The sequence below is a fragment of the Dermacentor albipictus genome, chromosome 2 (genome assembly GCF_038994185.2).
Source record: "Dermacentor albipictus isolate Rhodes 1998 colony chromosome 2, USDA_Dalb.pri_finalv2, whole genome shotgun sequence".
NCBI lineage: Eukaryota > Metazoa > Arthropoda > Arachnida > Ixodida > Ixodidae > Dermacentor > Dermacentor albipictus.
Window position 1 is genome coordinate 176,206,650 of NC_091822.1, and position 24,355 is coordinate 176,231,004.

General features: G+C 44.3%; 2 protein-coding genes and 1 non-coding gene across 4 annotated transcripts in view; 1 reads left to right on the forward strand and 2 right to left on the reverse strand.

Annotated features, from left to right (window-relative positions):
- LOC139056325 (structural maintenance of chromosomes protein 2-like) overlaps window positions 1-3,086 on the forward strand; it is an 84,294-nt gene extending 81,208 nt beyond the window's left edge. For both annotated transcript variants that reach the window (XM_070534482.1, XM_070534481.1), the window contains exons 21-22: window positions 1,491-1,638; window positions 2,787-3,086. In XM_070534482.1, coding sequence (XP_070390583.1) covers window positions 1,491-1,638; window positions 2,787-2,909 — 271 coding nt within the window. In that variant the 3' untranslated portion in view covers window positions 2,910-3,086. The remainder of the gene's footprint in view (window positions 1-1,490; window positions 1,639-2,786) is intronic.
- A 6,192-nt stretch (window positions 3,087-9,278) lies between these two features.
- Window positions 9,279-24,349, reverse strand: LOC139056327 (RAB7A-interacting MON1-CCZ1 complex subunit 1-like). Its single transcript, XM_070534483.1, has 5 exons — window positions 24,012-24,349; window positions 22,379-22,516; window positions 20,645-20,762; window positions 18,811-19,117; window positions 9,279-15,885 (listed from the first exon to the last, which is right to left on the reverse strand). Exons 1-4 carry the CDS (start codon window positions 24,345-24,347, stop codon window positions 18,879-18,881), a joined length of 831 nt encoding a protein of 276 aa, XP_070390584.1. The 5' UTR covers window positions 24,348-24,349; the 3' UTR covers window positions 9,279-15,885; window positions 18,811-18,878.
- On the reverse strand, window positions 19,933-20,122 carry LOC139056576 (U2 spliceosomal RNA). The gene has a single exon (XR_011512457.1). It is a non-coding gene; the product is annotated as a U2 spliceosomal RNA (small nuclear RNA).
- Window positions 24,350-24,355: the final 6 nt, after the last annotated feature.

The window sequence follows — 24,355 nt, forward strand, 5'->3', positions numbered from 1 at the left end:
ACACATTACCTCAAAAGCAGGGTGCACGGCTGCGTATGCACTCAGCTGCGCTTACAGCCACTGCTGAGATGCGCGCCAGGAATTTAGAAGCACCAACTTACCCTCCATCGCCCCTCGCGCGCTTGATTGCATTACCACGAGTGAGCTCCCCTTCCCCCTCTTTCCCTTTGCTCACATTGGAAGGCAGCACTCGTGAAGCCACCATCTTTCTTGTCTCACCCTCACACACTTGCATTCGCATCTAAAGCACAAAGTGCGCGGGCCATGATAAGATCTTATTGGACCTGGACTTTATATGGAACATGTTGCGACTCCACTTCAGTGGTGGCTCGTCACGCTGTGCGTGATTTGAGAGGTGCGTTTGCAAGCAGCTGCTTGTAATTCAGTCATTTGACTATCTGGGTCCGCAGAAGTTTCCATTTATTGTCTCTGCATTCCTTTGCAGCGCAAGCGAAATTTCATTATAGTATTTAAATCGTGTACAAACACACTTTGTTATATTGAGGTTCTAAATACATGGTGTTCTAGGGACAGGAGGTTATGAAAAGTTAAATACTTGGTTATAGTGAGAATTTTGTTATATTGAAGTTCGTTATATCGAGGTTTAACTGTATTCATCTTTGCCGTCTCTTTGCTATGCGATGCGACTTGCCCACTGAAACTATCGAGTGTACGTGTTTTCAGATTTCTTTAATTTATTTCAGATACTTAGGAAATTCTGCATACTGTAATTATAGTTGAAGCGAATATCGAATAGCATAGTACTGCATTTACTTGCATAAGGCCCAAATATTTTCAGATTTTTTTGCAAGCTGCAGGCCCAACACAAGGTAGTCATGATCTGGGCTCAAATTGCTATGCAGAAAAACCCAACCACTGGTGGCTGACTGTAAACATATTTATTCAGTCGTCTTGTTGCTTCCAGCGCCTCTGTCGTTTGACGAATTTGCCTCATTGGCGTCCTCCTAAAACTGCTTGTCCTCCGTGCCACCCATACTGTTCGAGATTCCCATCGCCTTGAAACTCTTGGTGGCAATGCGGTCACCTGGAGCTTGAAGATCGCAGTATAAGTGATTGAGTACTTGCCTATCTTTGCCAGTGGAGCTTGCCTGAAACCATGAAGCAGCCAAGCAATATGCTGCAGCACAGGTGATACGGTTGAAGCCCGCTGGATCTATGCTGCATGATGCTGCACGATACGGTGGTGATGATGTCATCGTCAGCAAAACGGCTCCAGTGACATGTAGTAGTTTGCAGAAATTAACCAGCCAGTATGTGGACATGTGCTTGGCACTTCTCGAAACTTTCTTTTCTTCAAATCTTTATGCCTCGAAGTGGTGGTGCACGCCTTACTAAAGTGCTAAATGCATTGTTCGATCTCGTAATAAAAATATTGAATATTCACTCAAGCCTATTATATGCCCCTAGTCTCTTCTTTTAGACTGTATAATTAAGTGTGGAATTCTTCTTTCTCCTGTTTAATGAAACAGGTCACTGGTGGCACTCTCTTTGATCCTGTCGTTGCTGCTGTTCAAGCCAGCACCAATCTACATCCTGGACGAAGTGGACGCTGCGCTTGACCTCTCACACACACAAAACATTGGCCAGATGCTGCGTACCCACTTCAAGCAGTCACAAGTGAGTAAAGCGTTTTGAGAAATGCACCTTGAAATTAAGAAGTCTGCGTTCTGTTCCATGAAACGACAAAGGAAACAGGAGATATCTTTCTGTAAATTAGTTCTTTAAGGAGTCTTATGAAACTTCCTACTTCTAAGTTAACATTTAGAAGTGTCTGAATGTGAACCACAAATTCTTGAATTATTATTTACACGCACTGCTCCGGCAGACAGGAGCTCCCAAGAGTGCAGAACAGAGGCCTAGATAATGTCAGTGCACTGCAATTTGTGGACATTTGACAAACTCTAGTAAGAGCCATTGATCTGTGGTGCCCAAATCTGCATAAAATGTGTCGCAATTAGGGTCACTGTCATTGATTTCTCTGACTAGTGTCGTCGGATCCTGCTTTTCTCTGCACTGGATGTTTTTGTAAGGCATTTCAATGCGTACACAAATCACAGCGCTGCAGGAAGATATTTAGATTGGTGAGACATCCCTCTAGGCAAGTTAGTTCAAAACAGGACAGAATCTCACTTCGTATAAAGCTGTATGCACCACTGAATGCCTCCTCGGCATAAAGTTTGAGCAAGAATGAGCCAGTGGAAGCGTGTCTTTTCCACTTATGCTCCCGAATTGAGTGGAGTTGTGTGTATGTTCCTCGCACCCTGTTCATGCCATCCCTTCCTGAGGACGGCAGAATTCCAATGACTTCAGCAGAGATGCTGTCTCTGCAGCAGCAACATCTATGTTTTCCTGGTGTCAAGGCTGCATTGAATTTTTAGATTCCCGCACATCGTATTCACTTGTGCTGCAGTAATTATGCCTCAATGCTTACAGTATTAGTTGGAAGCACTGTCGGTGTTCTACTGTGCTGAACCAGAAAACTGTGTTGGATTTCTAGCTTCGATGGAGTATTTGTCTAAATGAATGCAGCCCAGTGCAGCTCTAAATTTGGCCACAAGAAAGGGCTTATAAATGCAAAGATGGACCTGACATTGACTGATTGTGTGTGCTCAGACATTCAAAAGTCGACAAGCCCCCAAAGAAAAGATGTGACTGCAGTATTTTACAAGTGACTCAAAAGCAACAAGCACAATATCCACTTGTGAGTGGGACAGTTTGTCTTGTACAGTGTGTCACTTACTCTCAACGTTCATTGACCATTGCAGTTTGTCGTCGTCTCTCTGAAGGAGGGCATGTTCAACAACGCCAACGTCCTCTTCCGAACAAAGTTCGTCAACGGCATGTCCACCGTGTCCCGCACTACGCAGAGCGTTGAAGGCAATAAGTGACCTAGGACTCACAAGGGCCACTCGGTTTACATGGTTTTCATCTTCTGATACCTTGTATATTATTCATCACTTTTAACATCGCTTAAGAAATGATTCTTATTGGGCCGCTTATTAAGCTTTTATTTTTGTGGCACTCGATTCGTTCTGCTAAATAAACATTTTTTCGCTTTTTTATAATTGTCCTTCATTTTTTTCCATTGGCTTAGAAGCAAAGGTGTCGTGCCTTTCCAGTTCCTAAATATATTTTCCCGCACAGATACACATTTTGGTGCTGAGAGAAAAACAAACTGTAGAATAACTGCTTATTACTAGGGCTATGTGAATACCAAATAGATTTCTATACAAATATCGAATCAAGAAAAGAAAGCTGATTATCGAATCAAATATTGAATATCAGAGAATTTAAAACAAGCCTTGATGCTTGCAAAATTTGTGCCAGAAACAGTGCTGCACATCCTCAGGAGGCTAATGATGTTACTTACCAAGAATCTTGCTAGTGGGACCTTAAGTACCTATCCATTGAGATGTGTAGTATGCTTTACTATTATTAAAGGGAAGACCAAATTAGTGTGTCAGCACTGATAACAATGCAGCCCTTATTATGAAGTTTGTATTGTGTTCCGTGTGTACTTACATGCTGGTTATATCGTTATTGTATGTGAAGGTCTGGAAAACTTTTTTTTATCTATAGAATGTCTGTCAAAGGGAATTAAGTGCTACTTTCCCTCTGAAGCTGATGAAATAGTAGAGTTATCCTAAATACCAATGGGGGGGGGGGTTCTTAGTTTAATAGTGGGCCATACTGTGCTTAATGGCAACCTTCTATTGCATAGAAAGCTTTCCAGTTTTCTTCCAAAAAACAGGAGCCAGGTTTTTCCATTTTTATGGTAGGTGGTTTCTGTGGATTATCATCAGCTCATTAAGGCTCATCTGTGCAACAGAGAAAAGCGATGAATGCGCATCATGTCACTCGGCCCCACTTCGTGCCGTCATCGGCATTGACGGTAAAGAGTTTTCAAATTGAGGGGCCCACGGCAGGTTTGCCCATCCAAGTTTGCCTCTGCTCAGGCATCAGCACACTGTCACATATTTTCGAGCCTGCCACATAAATCCAGAGCCAGTATTGTGACGAATCGGCTCGGAGCTATGAAAACAGACCGTTGTGTGCCTACGAACGGCGTTTGGAATGAGGGCCACCATACGATATTTCTCTAGGTGGCGGCTGTGAACATGCAACGGTCATCCCATGCACTCGCTTTCGGTGGCAAGGCTGGTTTGTTGGCTTTCTGGGGGTCATGCGACCACTGTGAATTGATCTGCGTTGATTCGGTAACCATAACTTTAGTCGCCGAGACCCATGGCGCAGCTCTGATTAGGCCTAACGGGCTAGACAGGGTGGCCAATAGTGCGGCTGTGATGAAAATTCGCCTCCAGCTGATGTGATAATGGGGGTGCAACCTGTCGCGGGAAGCTTGTTGCTAATATGTTCGCATGAGTGACATCTTATTGATCGGTTGTGTGGGTTAGATTGACGGTGGTTGAAGTGGCGTTTGGGTCCATGGTCGACTATACCGCGAGCATGCGTACTAAGTTTGTCTGTTTGCTTGCATATGGGTAGAAAGCTCCTGACTGTGCGAATCTGCACTGAACTCGTGTATTCGATACGATCCGCATGCCTTCCGGTGGCTAATCGTCCCTATCTTCACACATGCTTTCGTGATGTCCACATGCGCTGCTTTTGTTGTTCCCTCTGTTTGTGTAACGTTAATAGTTTCGATCGGTCTGACTGAACCTTGTACCAATAGATTGCATGCCACGGTATTGCTGCGCACATCAAGGTACTGAATACAGCCGGATCATTCAACGAAGGTACCAACATTTGTGAATAGAATCATTCAATCGTACACTACCGATTCGAAATCGAATATTTGCACGTCTCTACTCCAAGGTGATCCAAGGTGAGAGGCGCTGTTCATCTTGAATGTGAAAAAAAGCGTTACTTTTTTGCTTCCATCCGTGATTACTGAGGAGTCACAATTACAGTGGAATCTCGATAAACGGAAATCGCTTAAACGGAACTGCTGCTTAAACAGAACGCCATCCTTATGGTTGGTTGGTTTTGTATTCATGCACTGCTGTCTGCAATGTTTCTCAGTGAATGGAACTCCTGTTAAACAGAACCAATTTCCCTGGTCTCTTGAGGTTCTGTTTAAATAGTGTCTGCTGTAGATAACTCCTGGGGGTGCGAGGCCACGCTATCACAGCTTTCCAACATGGCTTCATGGGATGAAGCATGGAGAGGCAGTTTCCCAAGTGATCTGTGGGCACGCTTGCAAATTTTCAATGCTGTTGAGACTACTTACAATTTTTTTTTTACTGGGAAACTTCTTGCAACACTGATTACTGAAAGAGCACATGCCGGCTGTCCCTCGGGCACGTTTACTCAAATGATAAAATTGCATGAATGTGCTGAAATGTACAGGCAGAATAAGAGATCATCTGCTCCATCTTCTTGTGCACACCAGGCCACGAAGGTACCGCGCACGGTACTTACGAGTGCAGCACTGTGCGTAGTTAGCAAGTTACTCATTTCTAATCTGCTACTTATGCTGAGGACTTAGAAGTACCCATCTGGTCTATCGAGTGTTACAACTGGGTGCTGGGGCAAGAACAAAACAAGTACCACAACTATACAGACATTTCCCAATGTGACAGGTTGATGCTTGCACGATGCGCAAGATAGCTAGAGTAACTCGTGAACAATTATTTTCAAGCAGAACAACCAGTAAAGAGGCAATGGAAATACTGCTTTATGGAGCAGTATTCATGAATGAGATTGTTCAAGCATGCTCATTAGGTGTGTGCAAATACTCAAATGACACTGAATTGAATAGAGACCGTTCAAATAATTCAATTTATGAATAGAAAATATAGTGTTCGATTTTACACTGTGGTCGATGCCATGCAAATGAGCACACCATGGATGGGCTTGGCTTACACGGTCACGGACTTTGTTTCTGCAAGTGTTTCTATCTGACAGCCCAATACGGAGATCACACACAACGCTCAAACGGCGCAATTTGTGGAAAGGCACTGCGACGGTGGGGGCCACCTCTGTTGGTACAAGGCTTGTCTAGTTTGACAGGATCGATTGAAATGATAATTTGATGCAGACGAAGGGAACAGCAAGAAAAGCAGTGCATGTTTTGACATGTGTGAAAGCATGCGTGAAGATCGGACTGATTATCTGCCAGAAGGCACGCCGATCGTGTTGGATACGTGGTGACCTACTCAACACCACTTCAATAGCCATCAGTCTAACCCATATGCACGATTTTGGGTATTCGCGGCTTGTTACCACATGGGCCAGCGGCGCATTTTTGTTCCATCCACACTGCCTAGGTGCTGCTTTTTCGCTCGTCGGCAAGTAAAGTTAGGGTTTGGTGCCAATTTGATGCAGATCTATTCGCAGCAGTCGCGCGACGCTTGGAAAGGAGACAAACCTCGCAAACGAAAGTGAGGTTTCAGGATGGCAACAAAGTTGCTCATAAAATTTTGCCGTGACCTTACCTATTTCAGCATCTTTGACAGGCGGAAAATCACACCAAACCTGACCATAAAACGGCACCTGCTCTTTGCTATTAGCAACTATCGCGGTTGACCCACACAGCGCCAACGATAGGTATGCGGGGAGTGGTGGTCGAGTTAGACGATGCGCAGTCTGCACAGATTGGCCTTGCAAGATTCCACCTGCCGTGAAGATAAGAAAGCACTTCTGCATTTCAGAGGAGAACTGGAAAACGAAGCATTCTGTGCAACCAAAGATTACATTAAGGTCCACTATTAGAATGCAAACCTCATTGGTATTCAGTAAAACATAAGTAACTGTTTAGCTTGAGAGGGAAAAGGGCTTTTATTCCATTCATCTGATATTCCATCCATAAAAAAAATATTTTCCAGACTTGCATAAACTAGAAGAGGCCTGTAATCAATGCTGGCATACTAATTTGGAGTTCCCTTTAAAAAAAGAGTAGACTATAATGTACATCTTTATTTCCATGTACCTAAGTTACTGATAGCTTGTATTCTTGTTACGCTAGGTAGAATACTTCAAAGCACCATATTTCTTTGCCTAAACCTGTAAGCATTAAATTTTTTGAAAAATTTCTGATTTTCAATATTCAATTCGATATTTGCCTTTTTATTTCTTGATTTGGTTCGATATTCGATTCAAAATCTACTACTTGGTATCAGCACACCCCTAGTTCTTATACATCCTAACAGAAATGTGTGCCTATGGCTTTGGACGCACAATACTCGCCATCGCTGTGTGCATGCTGGCGCATAATCAAGGCGACAGTGCAGCTATCTACACGCAGTGCTAATAGGAGAGGGAACGCTGTGCATTATGCTGTTGACTTGTTACTAAGATTGTATCCCTTTCAGCTCTAAATAAGGCAAAACACCAATGCACAGGAACTACCAATGCACAGATTTCTGCCGAGTAATGCATAGGCGTAAGTACCTGCACAAACAAATTGTCTGGGAAGCTGGCGCTGCAGCAGTGAGCCATTGGCTCCCAGAGCAACTGTACAGGCATTGAAGAATGTGGGAGGCTTTGGTTTGGTGTTAAACTGGCGATTTGCTTGCAAATTGAATGAAACGAGGAGTGCTCATGCACTTGCCCTTTATTTCAAATCCTTCGTTTATTGGACGATGCTAGATGAAGGAAGGAATTTTGCGCTGAATCTTTTAAAGACAGCCGCGTCATGCCATGCGGAAGAGCAAGTGTCCTTTTGAGACCACTTGTCTGCAACTTGGGTAGACATGCTGGTGCATTTGAGAGCTGCTCGCATGTCTTGATATTAGTATGCAGTTTCAGCACTTCTTAATAGGCAAACACTACCTCAACCCACAAAAGGTGCTGCATCATGCGATGGCAAAAATGTGCAGAAAACTGACCTCGCATGACAAATGCAGATCAATCATTGTTCCTTAATGAGCGACTATCGTCCACCATTAGTCTGCGTTCACTTTTGTAACCCACAGCAGCAGCCCAGTGGCAGTGGTATTATGCTATTGAGCTCAAGGTGGCAGGCTCGTTGCTGGCTGGAATGCCAGCATATTTATGAAAGTGAAATGAAAAAATGCTCGCATGCTTACATTTAGGTGGTGGTCAAAATTAATCTGGATTCCTCCACTATGGTATGCTCATACTCGTATTGTGGTTTTGGCACGTAAAAGCCCAGAGTTTCATTTATCTTTTCACTTTTGTAACAGATCGCAGTGCAGAGTTCCTTCAAGGCAGACAGTCCGGAATTCCCATACACGCAATTTTGGCTAGTTCTACGATTTCGAGTGTTACGCATTGTTTTAGAAAACATTCTGTTAGCGAAAAAGTTTAGCTCGCTGGTCTTGGCCCACTTGGAAGCCTTCCGATGATGAACACAAGATGAGTAGCTGCTTCGAGAAGTTCCTATAGCAGACGAAATTGGCAATATCAAAGTAGCTGAAAAAGTCATTGTGACCAAAAAGACAACATGTTACTTGTCAGTGTCCGCCGTCCCAGATTCGCCAGTTCCTCAGGGGCTGGTTTTCCCGAACAAAATGCTTTTCTTTTTTTAATGTACACTCTTCGCCAAGACATTCAAGGGTGGTAACCCGAGTCACACAAGAGCCAATGACTCCACCAGGTTCCCAGTAGCCGCCTCTAGCATACAGCTCCTCCCAAAGTGTGCATTCTTTCCTTATGCACAGTGTTTGCCAAAAGTTTCAGAGCCACGCCATGAGTTCCAGTGTTCATTCTATTCTCCAGGTCTTTGCCGCAGCACAAGTTTCTATCATAGTGAAAGTTCCAGTCACATGCATGCAATGGCCTTGATAGCACTGTGATAGACTTTGCAGTAGACAAAAAAATTTATGGACCACGTGATCTCAGAAAGAGCTGAATATATATGCAGCCTCACAATGTAGCCTTGTATTCACATTCCAATCTTTACTAGTATATGCAAACAACATTGCAATGTACGGTTTTACTGGATAGTGTTACAGGCTGCTCGAAAATTAACATTTTCCGAGATTCCGTGTTCCGTAAGCAGACTGTACCTTGTGGCCAACAAGTTCTCCAGAAATCCACATGGTGGAGGAAGCATTAAGAAAAGTTGGCATCTACTTTATAGATGCATAAAGCTTCCTTCTTTCTTTTTTTCATTTTTTAAAACCACAAGGCGATTCTTTCTTTCTTTAAAATCATTTTTCCCCCTTTCAGTTTACCTCTTGATCAGAGCTTTGGTGGGACAGTTGGGTTTTGTTTGCACCAGTGCTGCATGCAAGAAAAAGCGCATCCTCAGTTTTGGAATTTCTTTTTAATCAAAGAAAGTGGCAAGTACTCCTTACAGTATTCCCAACACAGAATGCTGTCATGATAGCTTGAGATGGACCAAAGTGTTTGTTTCCAGTTTTTTTTGTACATTATTTCACATTTGCAAAGAAAAAATTTTACTCGGCAGCCTTTCTTGTCTGTGCGACAAGTTCCATGGTTCCAGGCTAAATGGGTTCATTTGTTGTACTAAATATTCTGTTGCATATTATTCATTCAGTGATCTGAATACAAATAATTCACAACTGGCTCAAGTTTAAAAAATCTTTACGACTGCTGATGACTGTGGGCATGACCTAAAGATGAAACTGTTCAAATCAAATGGCACAACTCATGCCAATTTAAGTCACACCTGTCACTCCTGGAACAATATTGACAAATGTGAGAAAAAGAAAAGAATACAAATAAAGACAGTGTTTTTGGTTTTTGGCACCTGGTTATATAATGAAAGAGGCATTTCAACATGTGGATTCACATGGCAGATTGAGCTTGCAGACAAATTCGTGACTTAGGCATCGTGAAAAATTGGTAGACTGTCCACCAAAACATTGCCACGCGCATTTAAGTACCTTTTCCTGTGACCATCTTTCACTGGCTAAGAAATGTTAAAGGTTATCGCTCAGCACAAGACGTGCCTTTCAGTATTGGAAGTTTCTCCAATGTTATGGCTAGGTGACATCTTAAGATAAGATAACCACTAGCCATCGTGATAATGGTCCAAGCAACTAGAGTACACAAAGAATAGCAGGGATTTTAAGAAAGTGGAAGGAAAGAGCAGGCAATCGTTTATAGAAAAATAAGCTTGTTGTTGCTCGCAAAGAAATACTATTACACATTATGCTCAGACGTTTATGACAGCATTGTGTAGCAACTGAGGAACTTTACTGATGTTTAAGAAGTCGGTCATGAAGAACTCGGCTTTTCAGTCAGTCGGTCATGTGAATCCACCTTAATGTAGTCTATCAGAGTGACGAAACATTACCTGGCAAGGGCCAAAATGTAAACGTTAAACAAGCACATGCAAAGTTATAGACTTCAAGCTTCAAATTACCCTACAGAACAGCGCACACAAGAGCCAGCTTGGGTGATGTCGTTGTGGTAGGGAAACAGCACGGAAATAAAACGTGGGCACAGAACGTGCCGTTGCCCATTTCGCTGTGAAACTTGTCTAAAAAAAAGGTTTCACTTGGAAATTTTCACGCCAAAAGGCATCTCCTGATGCAGACGTTCAGCAGAAGAGAACAGCTCAACATTGCTATAGATAAGTCAAAATGTTTTTCCTTTTCTTTTTGGCACGGACAGAACGCGAAAGACTATTCACTGGATGGACTTCACTACAAATGCAATGCGAATCGCACACTGTTTGATACTTCACAATGGACGCAAAATACGGACAATACAACCTACAGACTAGATCAGGGATTCCCAAACTAGATACTAGTATACCGTGTTCGTATGAATGTAATGAAAGAAGGGGAGCATACTGTGATGACTCAGAAAAATATATATTATGATTATAATGCAATTTAATGTTTTGTAATACGGCTGTACCATTGGGTTAACATAAGGCTTTAGCATAACAGGCAATATGTTAGCATAGCACGCCAGCATTCCTGCGTTGCACTGAATCATTCCAGCAGGAGTGCAATTTATTCCAGATGCATGCACACCAGGATAGCTGCATTTGTGCAAATTTGCATATTGCTGTAGTTGTTTGGGCCATAAAGTTTCTCACTATAATACCTAGAGGGAAATCTGATGCCACCGTCTATGGGAGCTTCCTAAGGGGCGCGGTGCTGTCATGGGAATGACAGTGTATGTGTCTGCGAGGCTTGTGTTGGCTGGTGTTGTAACTCTTCGTCTAAAACGTGGATATGACTACACAAATAATGCATTCTCAAAGTAAAATCTTCATAAAATGTTTCCATTCATGCATATTACATCTTCCAGTGAAGTTTATTCACCTACAATGCATAACCAAGCAAAGAAAAAGCAAGAACAGACGACAAACTGTTGCAGAGCAAGCACGAATCTTGTCATCTGTCCCCCAACTTTAGCAGCCCGCTGATACTTCTTACATTTCATACAATTGTACATGCAATAACAAGTTTTTTTATAGTCAAACAAAACATGTTTCTTGTGTATTAATAAAGCTAAAACAGCTTTTTTACGTGCTGCTTTAGTAGAAAGTTAATCATTGTGACAGACAGAACAGTGCTTACTTGGCTCTCCGAGAATGATGCCAATCCAAAGTCACAATATACCGGCATTCCCATGCATACCACAGTGCAGCAGTGCCAGATTTCCCTCTAGGTAATATAGTGAGAAACTCTATGGTTTGGAACACTGGATCAAGATGTACTATCGCAAGCCTTCCTGCAATTACTTATTACACCATCACAGCATTCTTCTTCATTGTGCCGAGTTGTGCTCTTGCTGTTCACAGATTGGCATTTGCTACTGTGTCAAGAAGTTAGCTTTTCTGCACAGTTCAATTGCCTGGTGCCTGAGCTATCAATTTAGACCTCAAAATTCAAGGCCAAGGTCGGTAGTGTAAATTTGCTTAGTATTTGGCACATGGTTCCGAAATGTCGTCAGAAGTGATCTCTCAGGCTAGTAATTACCCATAAGAAAGTTATTTTGTAATCGTGCAAATGCAGTATTTATGGGCTACACGAGTACAGCATGCCTTCCATCAATTCATAACACTACAAACCACTGAACATGCACCACCGTTCAACGAAACGGCCGAGCTCGCTGCCTTACTTTTACTGCAATGGAATCCACCAGTTTGGACTTGTGCAAAAACTGTTATAGCTAGCTATATGCAGATGCCAGCTTTAAAATAACTTTAATTACTGCAAGCTAAACACTCTCTAAAAAAAGGTTTACACCCATTGCAGTGTATGTTATCATCCATCTTGAATTCCGTCAATGTTTCAACAAACTCAGCTCATCTGGACAACTTCACTGATCACTGTTTCGAACAAGTACAGCTCATCTGATACAATTAGACGTGCCTTATTAGGGAAAAAAAGAACAGGTTTTTCAGACACACAGAGCTTGCCTTACTTATTTTAAGTTTGACCCGCCGTGGTTGCTCAGTGGCTGTGGTGTTGGGCTGCTGAGCACGAGGTCGCGGGGCCGAATTCCGGTCACGGCAGCTGCATTTCGATGGGGCAAAATGCGAAAACACCCGTGTACTTTGATTTAGGTGCACGTTCAAAAACCCCAGGTGGTCGAAATTTCCAGAGTCCCTCACTACAGGTTGCCTCATAATCAGAGAGTGGTTTTGGCACTTAAAACCCCATAATTTAATTAATTTATTACAAGTTTGATGCACTAATTGTAGATGGCGTTACAATAATGTGTAAAATTAATTTGGCAAAACTTACGGCTGTAAACAGTTGCTTAATGTTGCGGGCTGCTAACATGATAATGCAAATGGGTGCAAAATGCACATTGACCATGAAAATAAAAAATAGCTATGGGCCCTTGTCTTTCCAGTTCTAGTATTAGGGTGCGTCAGTTTCAGTTAGTGAAAAACAGCAATATTGTAGCAGACATTCCGAATTTTCTTTCTGATTGCAAGGCATGATCAGCATATGAACAGACCAGACAAGTACGAGACGCTTGTGCTGTAGTATATGCCCAGTTAAGTGCATTTTTAATACTTCACTATGTTTTAGAGCGCAGCTTCTATGCACCCATTCCTGCATCTACCATCGGCCCTCGGCGTAACCAAGCAAACGAACACAGCGAAGGATGAATGAGTCATCGCGGAGCGCAGCGGGAAATGAAAGACTGCAAAAGCGAAGAGAGCGTGAGGCGGCATGCGGAGGATTTGGCAAAAGTGTGAGAAGAAAAGCGTAGCACCACGCAAGACGGGCTCTGCGGCATTGACAGCTATGAGATCATGCCAAGGTAGCACACCGTCGTCTGTTCACCGATGGCACATGGCGAGCGCGTCCACCGATACTATATATTGAAACAAAGCGTTGTATGAGTGATGGTCTGTCTGTGGTGGCTGCTGTGAATCGTGCCCACATGCTGCCTCTCGTGATCTCCCGATTATTGAAGCAGTCGTGGCACACTTAGCTTCATTTGCAACGTACCGCATGAGACAGACTGTCCACGCCAGCCAACATATCGCAAAATGAAAACATGCATACAGCTGCACTCAAATTTTGCATTGGGGAGTATCGCAATCGTCAGTGAATTTTTAGTTCGGCCAGGTTAAAAAAATTCTCGAAGACTTAAGAAATTACTTCTTTTTTTGTAGTAATAGTTACAAAAATTAAAAGCATGTTAGGCTTAACGGAAGACAGATGCACCTGTCATGCTATATATTCGCACCATTGTTATGATTTCTACCTAATAAACCCTGTGTAGTCAATTCACTAACGAAGTAACCATCTATTGAGGGTCCATGATGCATTTGTACTCTTGACTGCATGAATTTTCTGAGGCAAGGATGATGGTGGGATGGGGCTTTTCTGAAGCCAAAGTAGTTTGGGAATCCCCGACTTTATGCATTTATCGCTACCAAAACACCAGACATCGTGGAATCTCGTACAGTCCACGCCTGTTACAACGTATCTGCATAAAACATACTTACGAATATAACAGATCTTTCCTCTCACTTAGTTTCGTGTGCTTATATTATTCACGCAACAAATCGCCTACAACAGACAAATTTTTGGGCAGATTTTGTCTAGATGGCATGAATACAATGCGGCGATGCCTGCGGCAGTCCACTGCATGCAACTATTTCCAGCCACTTGCGGAAAGTGCGATAATGCACTTTTTCGTATAGTACAAACACGCTAGCGGCAAGCCTCCCGCAACAGGGTGCTCCACACAACACTCCACCGGCTAAGGAAGAGTCTTTTGGGTCGACCACGCAAGCGGATCAACACCGTCAAAGTGCCAAAAGTGCTACCAGGCCTAATCCACTATGTGAAACCATGGCATACAGCACTTAAATAACTACAGCCGACGATCGCAGAATGCACTGAGAACACTTTCTCATCGCATCAGTTTGCACAAAAATTAAAAAAGGAAACAACAATGCGTGGTGCGAGTGAGCCATCTCACATAGTGTGCAGTGGCAAGTTAAACTTGGCTCTATATTGCAGCTCTAGTTCTCGATACCTGCTTGACAGTGGTCGTCGCTTGTCGCGAAAGATAAAATTAAGACATCAGCTTATTGTAACGACAGCTGGGGGAAACCGTTGAGTGAAATCAGTTGTGTTGTTGACAGTTGTGTGAAAAACAAACTGTAGCCGATGTTAGTGTCAGCGGCGGCAGTGATGTCCTTAGGTCTGGCGGCGGTGCGGCGAGAAGCTGGTCGGCCAGCTTTGCGCCATTGTGGCGGCAGTTAATCTTTCAGTTGTGCAGGTGTCTGAATATGCTCTAGGGTGAGCAAAATTGCCGTATTTCGGCAACCAGAGACCGAAAAACGGTGGACAGCAATGTGCCTTGGCACGTGGTTGTACCTTTACCGCGGAAACCTGCTGATCTATTGTTTACATTAACTTGGATGTTTCCAGTGTTCTTGCGATCGTATTCGGTTCGGACAGTGGTATATGCAAAGTTTCACCATTTCAACATGCCATGGCTGTAATTTTGGATTGAAATGACCTCGGATGTAACAAACGTTTCTCGCTGGATTATTACAGTCTGTTGTAACGAGCGTCGACTGTAGTATAAACAGACTGCAGTGGGAATTCGGAAGCTAGGACACCACCAAAGAAACAATTCAATCTTCACTTGGCCGGTTTCTGCCTGTACTATCAGCATAGACTCAAACTGGGTGATTAGGATGTGTTGTTGCATATCCAGCTTTGCCTGAATGCAGAACGGCAACTCGTTCAAAACACGTGTTCAAAACCACACCATGCTAAAGAGCGATTCTACACCGTACTGCATAGCTCTGCACGCAGCTGGCGTTCAGATAAGTCCGTTCTTGTCATGTTTCAATTTGTGCTGACAGTAAATGCCCAGCTTGTTAAGTCGGTACATATGAATATGTATAAAATCCTGTGCCATGTTCATGACTGTTTACTTTTGAGAGTACTTTCACATTCGCATAATAAGTCTAGTGCAGCTGGCTAGCCAACCAACGTGCGCTCAAAGTGATATCCCCCAAAAGCAATCAATCCGAACATGGCCCATGGTGGTGATTTGGATGCATCAGAGCAAAGGGACATTCCCATGACAGGTTGATCATATGCACAAATAACAGGGCACGCTTGAAAAGGCATGAAACCAGTCTATCTAACACACAAACAACAGAGCGTGAGTGAACAGGGCTAATGCAGGGAATAAGAATCCAACTAAACTGTCTAAAGGGTTCGACAGTCATGGTTAAACTATTGCAGTCAGCTGCCTTTTGATGGTTAGCTCACACAAAACACTGGAGCTTTGCTAGCTAGCTAGCTAGTGCCCAAAGCAGCAAATGTTCCCAGCTATTGGAACATGTTCTCCATCGTGGTCCCGCTGATGACAGTGCGAAAGTTCGCAAGAAGTTCGGGAACTATACAGGAAAGATTAACTTGATGACGCTCCTTCCACCCGACAAGAATGTCCGTCAATCTGAAAGAGTACAAATAAGCAGCGTAAACTGAATGTTGTCGCTGCAAAAAAAAAAAAAAGGAACAGTTGTGGCAGCATGGAAAGCAAAGCGGCTAGTGAAACGTTCCACCAATGCTCACGAACAGTGTTACCAATTATGGAAACATGACTCTCAATGCAAAAACTAAGTCGTTTTCACAAGTCGTTTCGCAGTACATGGCGCAGATCCTGTTGATGCCTCAAAACATGTGTGCATGGCCTTCATAAGTGCAATGCCGTACATCCTTTGTCTCTCATATCGGCACACAAGGAAGCTGCAAATCAGCAACAAGGGTTGACTTTATCGGTGCTGGCAGTTATTTAACTTCATACCATATGTAGCTGTAGCCAATATTTTCGTTGACTCTAAGAGGAAGAAATGAAGTTGGTGAAGCTGTGTAATGTGTAGGGCCAATAAAGAACGCGCAGTTGGGGACGGCCTAGGTGGTGGCATGAAGTAGGGAGATTTGCAACGATTAGATGGGGGTCTGCTGGCACATGAGAGAAATAATTGGAGATAGCTGGGAGAAGCCTTTGTTCTAACATGGACATAAATAAGTTGATGAAGATGTGTAGCTGCACCAATTCATGCAGGTTTCCCTCAATTCCCCCCCACCTTCCACAGGGCGCATCCTGCAAATTTCTGCCATTGAAGCAACAACATGCCGCAAATGAAACAGTGTATAATTAGGGTTTTGTTTCTGGGGTTTCTGGGCACTACTGAGTAGAGAGCTGTAATAATAACAGTAAGAATTCATGCTCTGTATAACAAGTTTTGTGTCAGTTATAGGTGGTGTCCATAACCAAACATTTGTAACGTGTTTCTGGCTCTCGCAATCACTTCCACCGCATGTAAGCAGCAAAAGCATGGATTTCAATGTCTGTATTTGCTATCCAGAGGGGGCCATCGCAGGGCATAGATTTGGACACCACCTATTTCACAAAAGCTTGTATTGCACGAAAGAATGCAGGCGTAAGATTTAAGTGATGTAAGACTATCGATAAATTGACCATCAGTAGTATCAATAGCTGGGCAAACGAATGCGCGATATTCAAATCTGTGCCCATGTAACGGCTCCTTCCAAGTAAAAGAAGCCGATCTCGAAGGCCATGCTTTTGCTGGATACATGCCCCAGAAGTGGTTGCAGGAGCCGCAAACATGTCACGGACACCATGTTTTGGACACCACTTACCAACTATTGATAGTATAATTTTTTTTTTAATTATCGGAGGTGGTTTATGGGCCCTTATGAGACTGACAACTACGCAGAACATGTTGCGAGATGTTGGTGGAAATGAAATGACCATGATTTTTATTGATAGAATCGAGCATGCAGTTCACGATTTAAGAAGGAAAATTGACATAGAAAGTTGGCAAAAGAAATGGTGAGTGGCGTAAACTGATGGTGAAACTTTGGTACTTCAGATGTAATATATGAGGTTACTGTAAGCAAATCTCCTGCTATTAAGTGCCATGTACTTACTATTTAAAATTGCAGTTCTAATATCACTATGCATTTTCTATTTATTCTAGGCGTATTGCATTGTAAACAAAGTTCAATCTAATGAGCAGCGCTGCCTTTGCAGCAACAAGTGGAGTGGCAGACCTGTCGCGTCCCTCATTGCATGGCGGCATACACAAGTGCTTTTGTATGTGCACAAGTTCGCAAGTAGGCCAAGTTATGGGGTCTCTTTGTGAGATCCAAAATTGGGAGAACACCTAAACTTTTCCTGTAAGAGTGGAACGCGATAGCATTCAAAGATAGCATTCAAAGTTTGTGTTTGAATTTCCACGCAACAGAATTATGTTTTTCTGGTACATTTAAATTAAACTCCCACGCTATCACGTCTAGAGGCTGTGTTAAGGTCGTACTCTGTGATTTTTCTGGCCCATTTTACTTTGAAGAACTCAGTTGAAAGTAATCCCTCTGCACCACATGGAGGGCCTGCGTGGTTGTGGTTCGGAACGATTTTTCGCGAAATGACGTCCGACAACGGATATTTTGCAACATGGGGCCATTCAACGCTTTTGCGTTAAAATGCCACTGGCACCCTGTGCCGTAGATGGGTACCAGCAATACAATAGGTTGGTTCAATTCAGAAAACATGATATGGCACTGTGAAGAAAAAGGTGCAGGCAGTGCCGGTTGTGGTGCGCTGGGTCGCACCCATTCGCTGCAAGGTTAAAGGGCGCTCTGCACTGCGACGGCACCTAGCCTTGCACCCCGTGCAAACAAAGACGGAGGTGCAGGATGCACCTCTGTCCCTCAGACAATTGTCCCTTAGACAATCGAGGGCCTATATGCAGCACACTGTAAGCAGGTGCAAAAGGCACCACCAACTTGGTTGAATCGAAGCGACCTTAATAATAGCACTACTGGCACATCCTACCACTAATCTTAACTAGGAAAAAAAAAAAAAGTCACGACTTGGGTGTGACCAAAGCAGTCAGAGAGGAAAGCATGCGGTTATTACTGTAGAAATAATTCAACACTTCAGAAAAAGGATAGAAAATTGGGCGAGTCGGAACAGGTTCATGGTTCACAGCACAAAAAGACGTAGACATGCAGAAGAGACGAAAGGAGCGCTTGAAACTTTGGAAAACACGAACTGTGGGAACACCACCACCTTGACAAACAAAATATCATGCCCTTACTGCTAGGACCTCACTTGTCATCTACTTCCCACCAATGGCAGCATACGATTGCTAGTGTGCCCACCTATTACTGTTTCCAGTGTACGACTACATCCTCACTGCAGGTCGGAAAATTCTGATTAAAAAGGTTCCACGGCATTTTCTACATTACCACTGTGTGATTAAACACTCAGGCCATAAAGAGTACCACAAGAATTAGCTGTCAGCCACTTCAGGTGAATACAACTAGGCATCGTGCAACGAGCGAATACCTCACTCCTCGTCCGGGCTTTGTCTTTGGTCTGGCTTTGTGTCGGCTTCACCAGGCACCGGCTGCACTTTAGCACTGCTCCACCTCACCCAGTTGCGCCAGAAGCTGCCGGGCTCGGGTGCAGTTCCAGCCCGCGCCCTGCAGGGGACCCTCGACAGCACTGATGTAGTCTTGTAACAGCCGCTTGCCAAGTGGCAATGCGTGCGCCATCTCCAGCGGCCGGTCCCAGCGCTTCGAGTACGTCACCAGCCAGTAGCACATCTCGCCGGCGTACATCAGCGACAGTGCATGTCCATCACTGTAGATGCCTGCGATGTTTGGGAAAGAAGGTGACCCTGCTGGATTCTGGTCACACAGAACAAAGGCTTCGCATGTACAAAGCAGCAGCAGGCATCCGCCATACATTTGCTAGGGAGGGGTTAGCATGATGAATGGCGACTACAGCTTGGGCTCCATCATTCAGCCATCCTTGCCTACACAGGTAAGTAGGTTCCATTTCATACTTGGCAAGCGGCACTGTGGAAACTATGATGCATTTTGCAGTGCAGTTGTTTTTGCATCTGTGAAGCATTTTATAGAATACAGCCGATTTCTTGTAAGTTAACTTTGACAGGACCAACAAGACTAATCAAGCTAACCAGTGGATTGAATGAAACAAAAGGCATTCGAATGAGCCCCAAAAATCATTGCGACATGAGAATGTGTTCTTTTCCTATTGCATAGTGTTCTAAAGCAGCAAAAAGAAACCAAAGCAAAATCGAGCTGGTGGGTGATGGCAAAATACGTACAATGCCACTAGAGTGAAGCATGATGCTCACTACCCACAACCTGCAGCAAAGAACGGCAGCACATTCCGGTTATCGCCTCTTAAAAGTGTGCAGTACGCTTCCAACGGCACTGGCAAACAGAAATGAAGAGGCATATCGTGATAGCTGTGAATGCAATATGTGACGACCAGTACGGAGATTCGTCGGTGTGTGTGGGCACTTTCACGTGATGCGCGGGCGAGTACTGTGGGGAAGCAGCTGCAGCAGTTGTTTTCGGTCATGCATGGCTTGTGCATTCTTTCTTCTGCGAAACTGTTTATGGCTAGGTTCTGTGCATTCTTGTTTTGCATGTGTGAAAACCGTGGGGCGATCCCAGAGATAGTGCAATACAGGGTTGACTCGTGGCGGATGTGAGCCAGTCTTCAAGCACTCTGCCAACTTGCAAAAATAAGTTTAATATCTTGGATCGAAGCAGAATCCGTATCAGATATTAAGCTGATAAGAACAGATACGTACTACACTTTGACCCGCATTGACCACATCCATGTTCGCACCTCCCTCTTTTTGTTGGGTTTGAAACGCTTCCTTATCTAGTTTCCTTTCCTTCCACTGTCCCGTGGTGGCGGTCCCGTCGAAACGTCACGCATGTCTACTTTCCTCTGGCTCCTCGGGGCGGCGGTCCCATCATCTACGTGAATGCACGTAAAAGAAAAACCTCTGTCGTGTGCTGCACAGCTTCGCTGGTCATCCACCTTCATAGAAGTGGAATGGCTCATGACTTTTTTGTTCACATGAGATCGAGCGGCCGGAAAACCTGTGACATGATCGCAGTTTGGCAATGTATGGAATGCTGGTGCCGAGAGAATGCGTTTTGTGGGAACCCATTAACTGGCAAAAAAGAAGCTTAACTTTATTTGGTCGTTTTCTTGTGTTCTCGGTCCGAACGTTGGCGCAGGGAAATCAAACAAAAGAAGATCCTATCAACAAGGTTCCACTACATAATGATAGAGATGTTTGATCAGGATTGGCTTAACAGATTTCGAATGATTGGGATTCCACTGTACTTGCCTTTCTCCAGGAGTTCCAGCACGTCCGTCTGGCCAGACAGCACTGTGACATCTTCGGCGCTCAGTGGACGACGAACATTGAGCATTGCCGTGAGGTGGTGCACACCTTGCTGCAGCAGCTGCACGTTCACAAAAACGTAGAATGCACACTCGAAGTCCTGCCGCACTACTCCTAGCTAACCCCCTTCACTGTGCTTCAGAGCTGGCGCTTTTCACGAGGAGACATTAAACACTGCTTTCAGTTGCTGTATGGCTGAATTTGTCTCTCGTCTAGTGCTTAGCTGAATGACATCTCAAGTCGACAATATTCTAAACTTGCAAAAGTGCAGTGCAGACGGCACAGAAGCAAGGGGTACTTGTACAGCATGCAAGCACATGCAACACAAGAAGCACTAAAACAGAAAACTGTGTCAGCACTCTGTCCTATTGGTTCTCATCTAAAAAAATTTTGTATCTTGTACAGATGCTCTAACCACATAAGACAACATTGTCTGCTGTATCCGCTTGATGGCTTTCTGTTTTTACTTTAGGTATAGTATTCTGTCAATAATTAAGTAAATGGAAGTTCGAAGAAGCACTTTGTTTGTCATACTAGTAGCCTTCTCTTCTATCCTCCCTGGAGAGCGCTTTTGTAAGCTTGAATATGAATTACCAACTTACGAATTTCCAACAGACAAGGTGCATGTTTGTAAATGAAAGGCTGTAAACGAATGCGTACAGTGATGCAATATGCTGGCAAAAGGAGCAAATGAAAACATTGATGGACCCTTTTTCGAGGTCTTTGCCACACTGAACGACCTACACCAAACAGCTTTTGAAAACATGCCCCCAAATGATAACCTCATTGAGAACACCTTTTACGGAAGAGTATGTCATAAGCTGTCTTTGTTTTAGACAAAAGAGATGGCGCTGCCACCACAAATGTGCATCAGACCTGTGGTGTACGGAGCATTACTTTGCCATTCTTGCTGCTGAAACTGGCGCATGCTACAGGGCAGGTTTTGTTATGCCAGTTTTTTTATAGATAGCATTGCATGCCTGCATGCATACATCATGGCTCACACAATGAAAAAAAATTAAAAATCTTGGAAGGGCTACTGAATAATTTGCTAGTGCTTTTGAAGGATGGCTAATAAAAAAAGCATCTGCAACATGTCACGCAAGCTAAGCAACATGAACCAAGAAAATGCCTGTGTTCAAATACACAGCAACGCGCTTTTAGCAGTAGAACTGAATGTTTCATATGGGCAAGCTCTTCAAAAATCAATTGTGCGGCTGCAGAGGGAGAGGCAAGGATAAATGAAAGGCAGGCAGGTTAATGAGCACCGAGCCTGGTTGGCTACCCTGCACGAGGGAAAGGGAAAAGCACTGCTTCTTTAATGCGGTTCCCGAAGGTTGCTGTAACAGTTAAACTATCCTCAAGTTACTGTCTTTTTTTTTGTTGCTTTCTCTGCATGTTCATTTTTTCTTGCAGTGGTCATATACAAAATGGCCAAGTTTGATACAAATGCGCCATAATGTCTTTTTCTTTTCTTATAGGCATGCTCCAGCACTTCTGGCTAAAGAGCATGTCTTGATTTTGAAATGCGGAGGCCTATGGGAACTTCGAAAAGGCTTTTCTTGACAATGTCTGTGGGCGTGACAAGCTAGAAGGTACTAACTGCTTCCTTGTTGCATGACATGAGCTTCGAGGCAAGTACGTCCTTTTGCTGAGTCAGCAGGCAGCTCAACTTACAGCAAAAAAAGTTTCCTGGTTGGCCGTTAGCCAACTGTGGTCGTCGTCCCCCTCCTTGCTCTGGCAGAACATGTAGACTAGTCCTCCCTTCCGCCATTCTATGCACTCTGCAAGCTCCTCGCCGAGGCCTTCTACCACCTGTAAAGAAATGTACATTTATAGGGCTTAAAGGGACATTAAAGAAAAACACTAAATCAATTTACACAGATAAATTATTGTTTAAAAACTGCCTTTGCGAAGCTTGATTACTCGAAAAGAAACTTTCACTTCTAAAATGGAACTTTTACCTTAGTTTTGACAACACCAACCAAAGTGGTGTTTCAGAATACAACGCAGTTCATATTTAGCAATAAAACATCAACTACGCCTGAGCAGATGCCATCAAAATCCATGAAACAATGGTTGGCTGGTGCAGGAACCTTCAGGTGGCATTGCCACTCATCGTTTGCTGTCTTTTCTACCTTATCAAGCCTCCTACCCCTCTTTTTGGTGTTACTGTAGAAGGGCAATTTACTAAGAGCTCAAACGTCTACTCTTTAGTGGCCCCTAGGTTTTGATGCTGCAGGTTAATTTTGACCACCCGGGAATCTTGCACGTGTGCCCAAAGCAATGGTACTCCAGCTCTGCATCTTTGATGGCCGGGATTCAAATCCAGGACCTTGCCCTCAGCAGCACGGCACCGTAGCCACAATCTTCTTCTGTGCATTGATCCCCCTGTCTTCGCAATGAATACAATAGCCAATGAGTCACGGATCGAGAGTATGACAGCACGACCTGATAAATAGTAGGACAAAACTTTGAAACTTGAAACTTGCGCTAATGGCAGGAAGTCTTGCTCGTGCCCACATAATTTCCAACCTCATCTTGTACATGGTGTCTTCCGCTGGCTTTTGTAATTGTAACCTTTTGTAACCAAGCCTTTGTAATTGTATTGACTAATGTCCTACCTATATTTAACAAAAAGCACAGAGTTTCTCTCTATACGAAAAGAAACGTGAATAATTTTTATCGCCAAACTTTCTGAACTCCTATTGGGAACTTTGCTTTTGTACGCCTCTGTTGTTTGTCGTTTCCATGCTTCCACCAATCTTACAATCACCTCTTACTAATCTTTACTGCAGGCATGTTTGCTTTCGCCCTGCTCTCCCTGAACCCAATGATTTCATGGAGGCAGACTTGCCTAAATCGCCGTAAGAATCGTGGGAATCCAGCGAGGTTGGGTGAGAGCCTCTCGCGGCGGCCGCACCGCCCCGATGCCGCTCGATGCAGCGCCCGCAATCTCAAAGGCCATGCGTGCCACTGCGCCGGCGGTTGTCACGTGACTCTACTCCAAACAGGGCGGTCGCAACGCGCGGTAAGGCGGTTGCTATGGGAAAGCAAGCGAGTAGGCGCCGTCCAAAGGGAGCAGCAAAACTAACGACCTCGTCACCCGTTTCACTCGTAGCAGACGACGGGTTCGGTTTTCGAATGATTGAGAGTGTGACGTATGCGCATTCTGTGGTCCCGCCCCACCGCAATGGTGGCCGCTGACGAAAGCGCGGTGACGACGAATCACGATAGAGCAACTGAACGTTCGCAAAATCAAGCTGTTGCTTGCGCGATCGCGCTCTGGCAGTTTCGTTGGTTTCGTTACCTTTGCTCGCGCGCGGTCTTGCTTATGAGCGTAATGTCGTCCCACAAGGACGTGCGATTGGGCCCGCACGTCTCGCCACACCAACGGGACTTGCTGGTCGCCTTCATGGAGAAGCATGCGTTCCTCGTGACAGGGTCCCGCGTGCCCAGCCCAGAGGCTACGGTGGAACGCAAGAGAGAGCTGTGGGAAGAAATCACTGCCCTGCTGAACGCTGAGGGCCCAGCGAGGAAGTCGTTTCGGAAGTGGCAGGCTTTCTGGCGCAAGGAGGTGTTCCTCTCCCGCCGCGATGCCGCCGAAACCCAAAGGTGAGTGCGAGATCTGCCAGCTGCTCGCCATGTTTACAA

Bases quoted from the DNA above. Each gene is read 5' to 3' on its own strand.
- LOC139056327 (XM_070534483.1), bottom strand. From the start codon at position 24,347: ATGGCGAGCAGCTGGCAGATCTCGCACTCACCTTTGGGTTTCGGCGGC. The intron at 22,517-24,011 runs GTAACGAAACCA...ATTTCTTTACAG, and splicing joins AAGACCGCGCGCGAGCAAAG to GTGGTAGAAGGCCTCGGCGA. The intron at 20,763-22,378 runs GTAAGTTGAGCT...GTGAACGTGCAG, and splicing joins ACCAGGAAACTTTTTTTGCT to CTGCTGCAGCAAGGTGTGCA.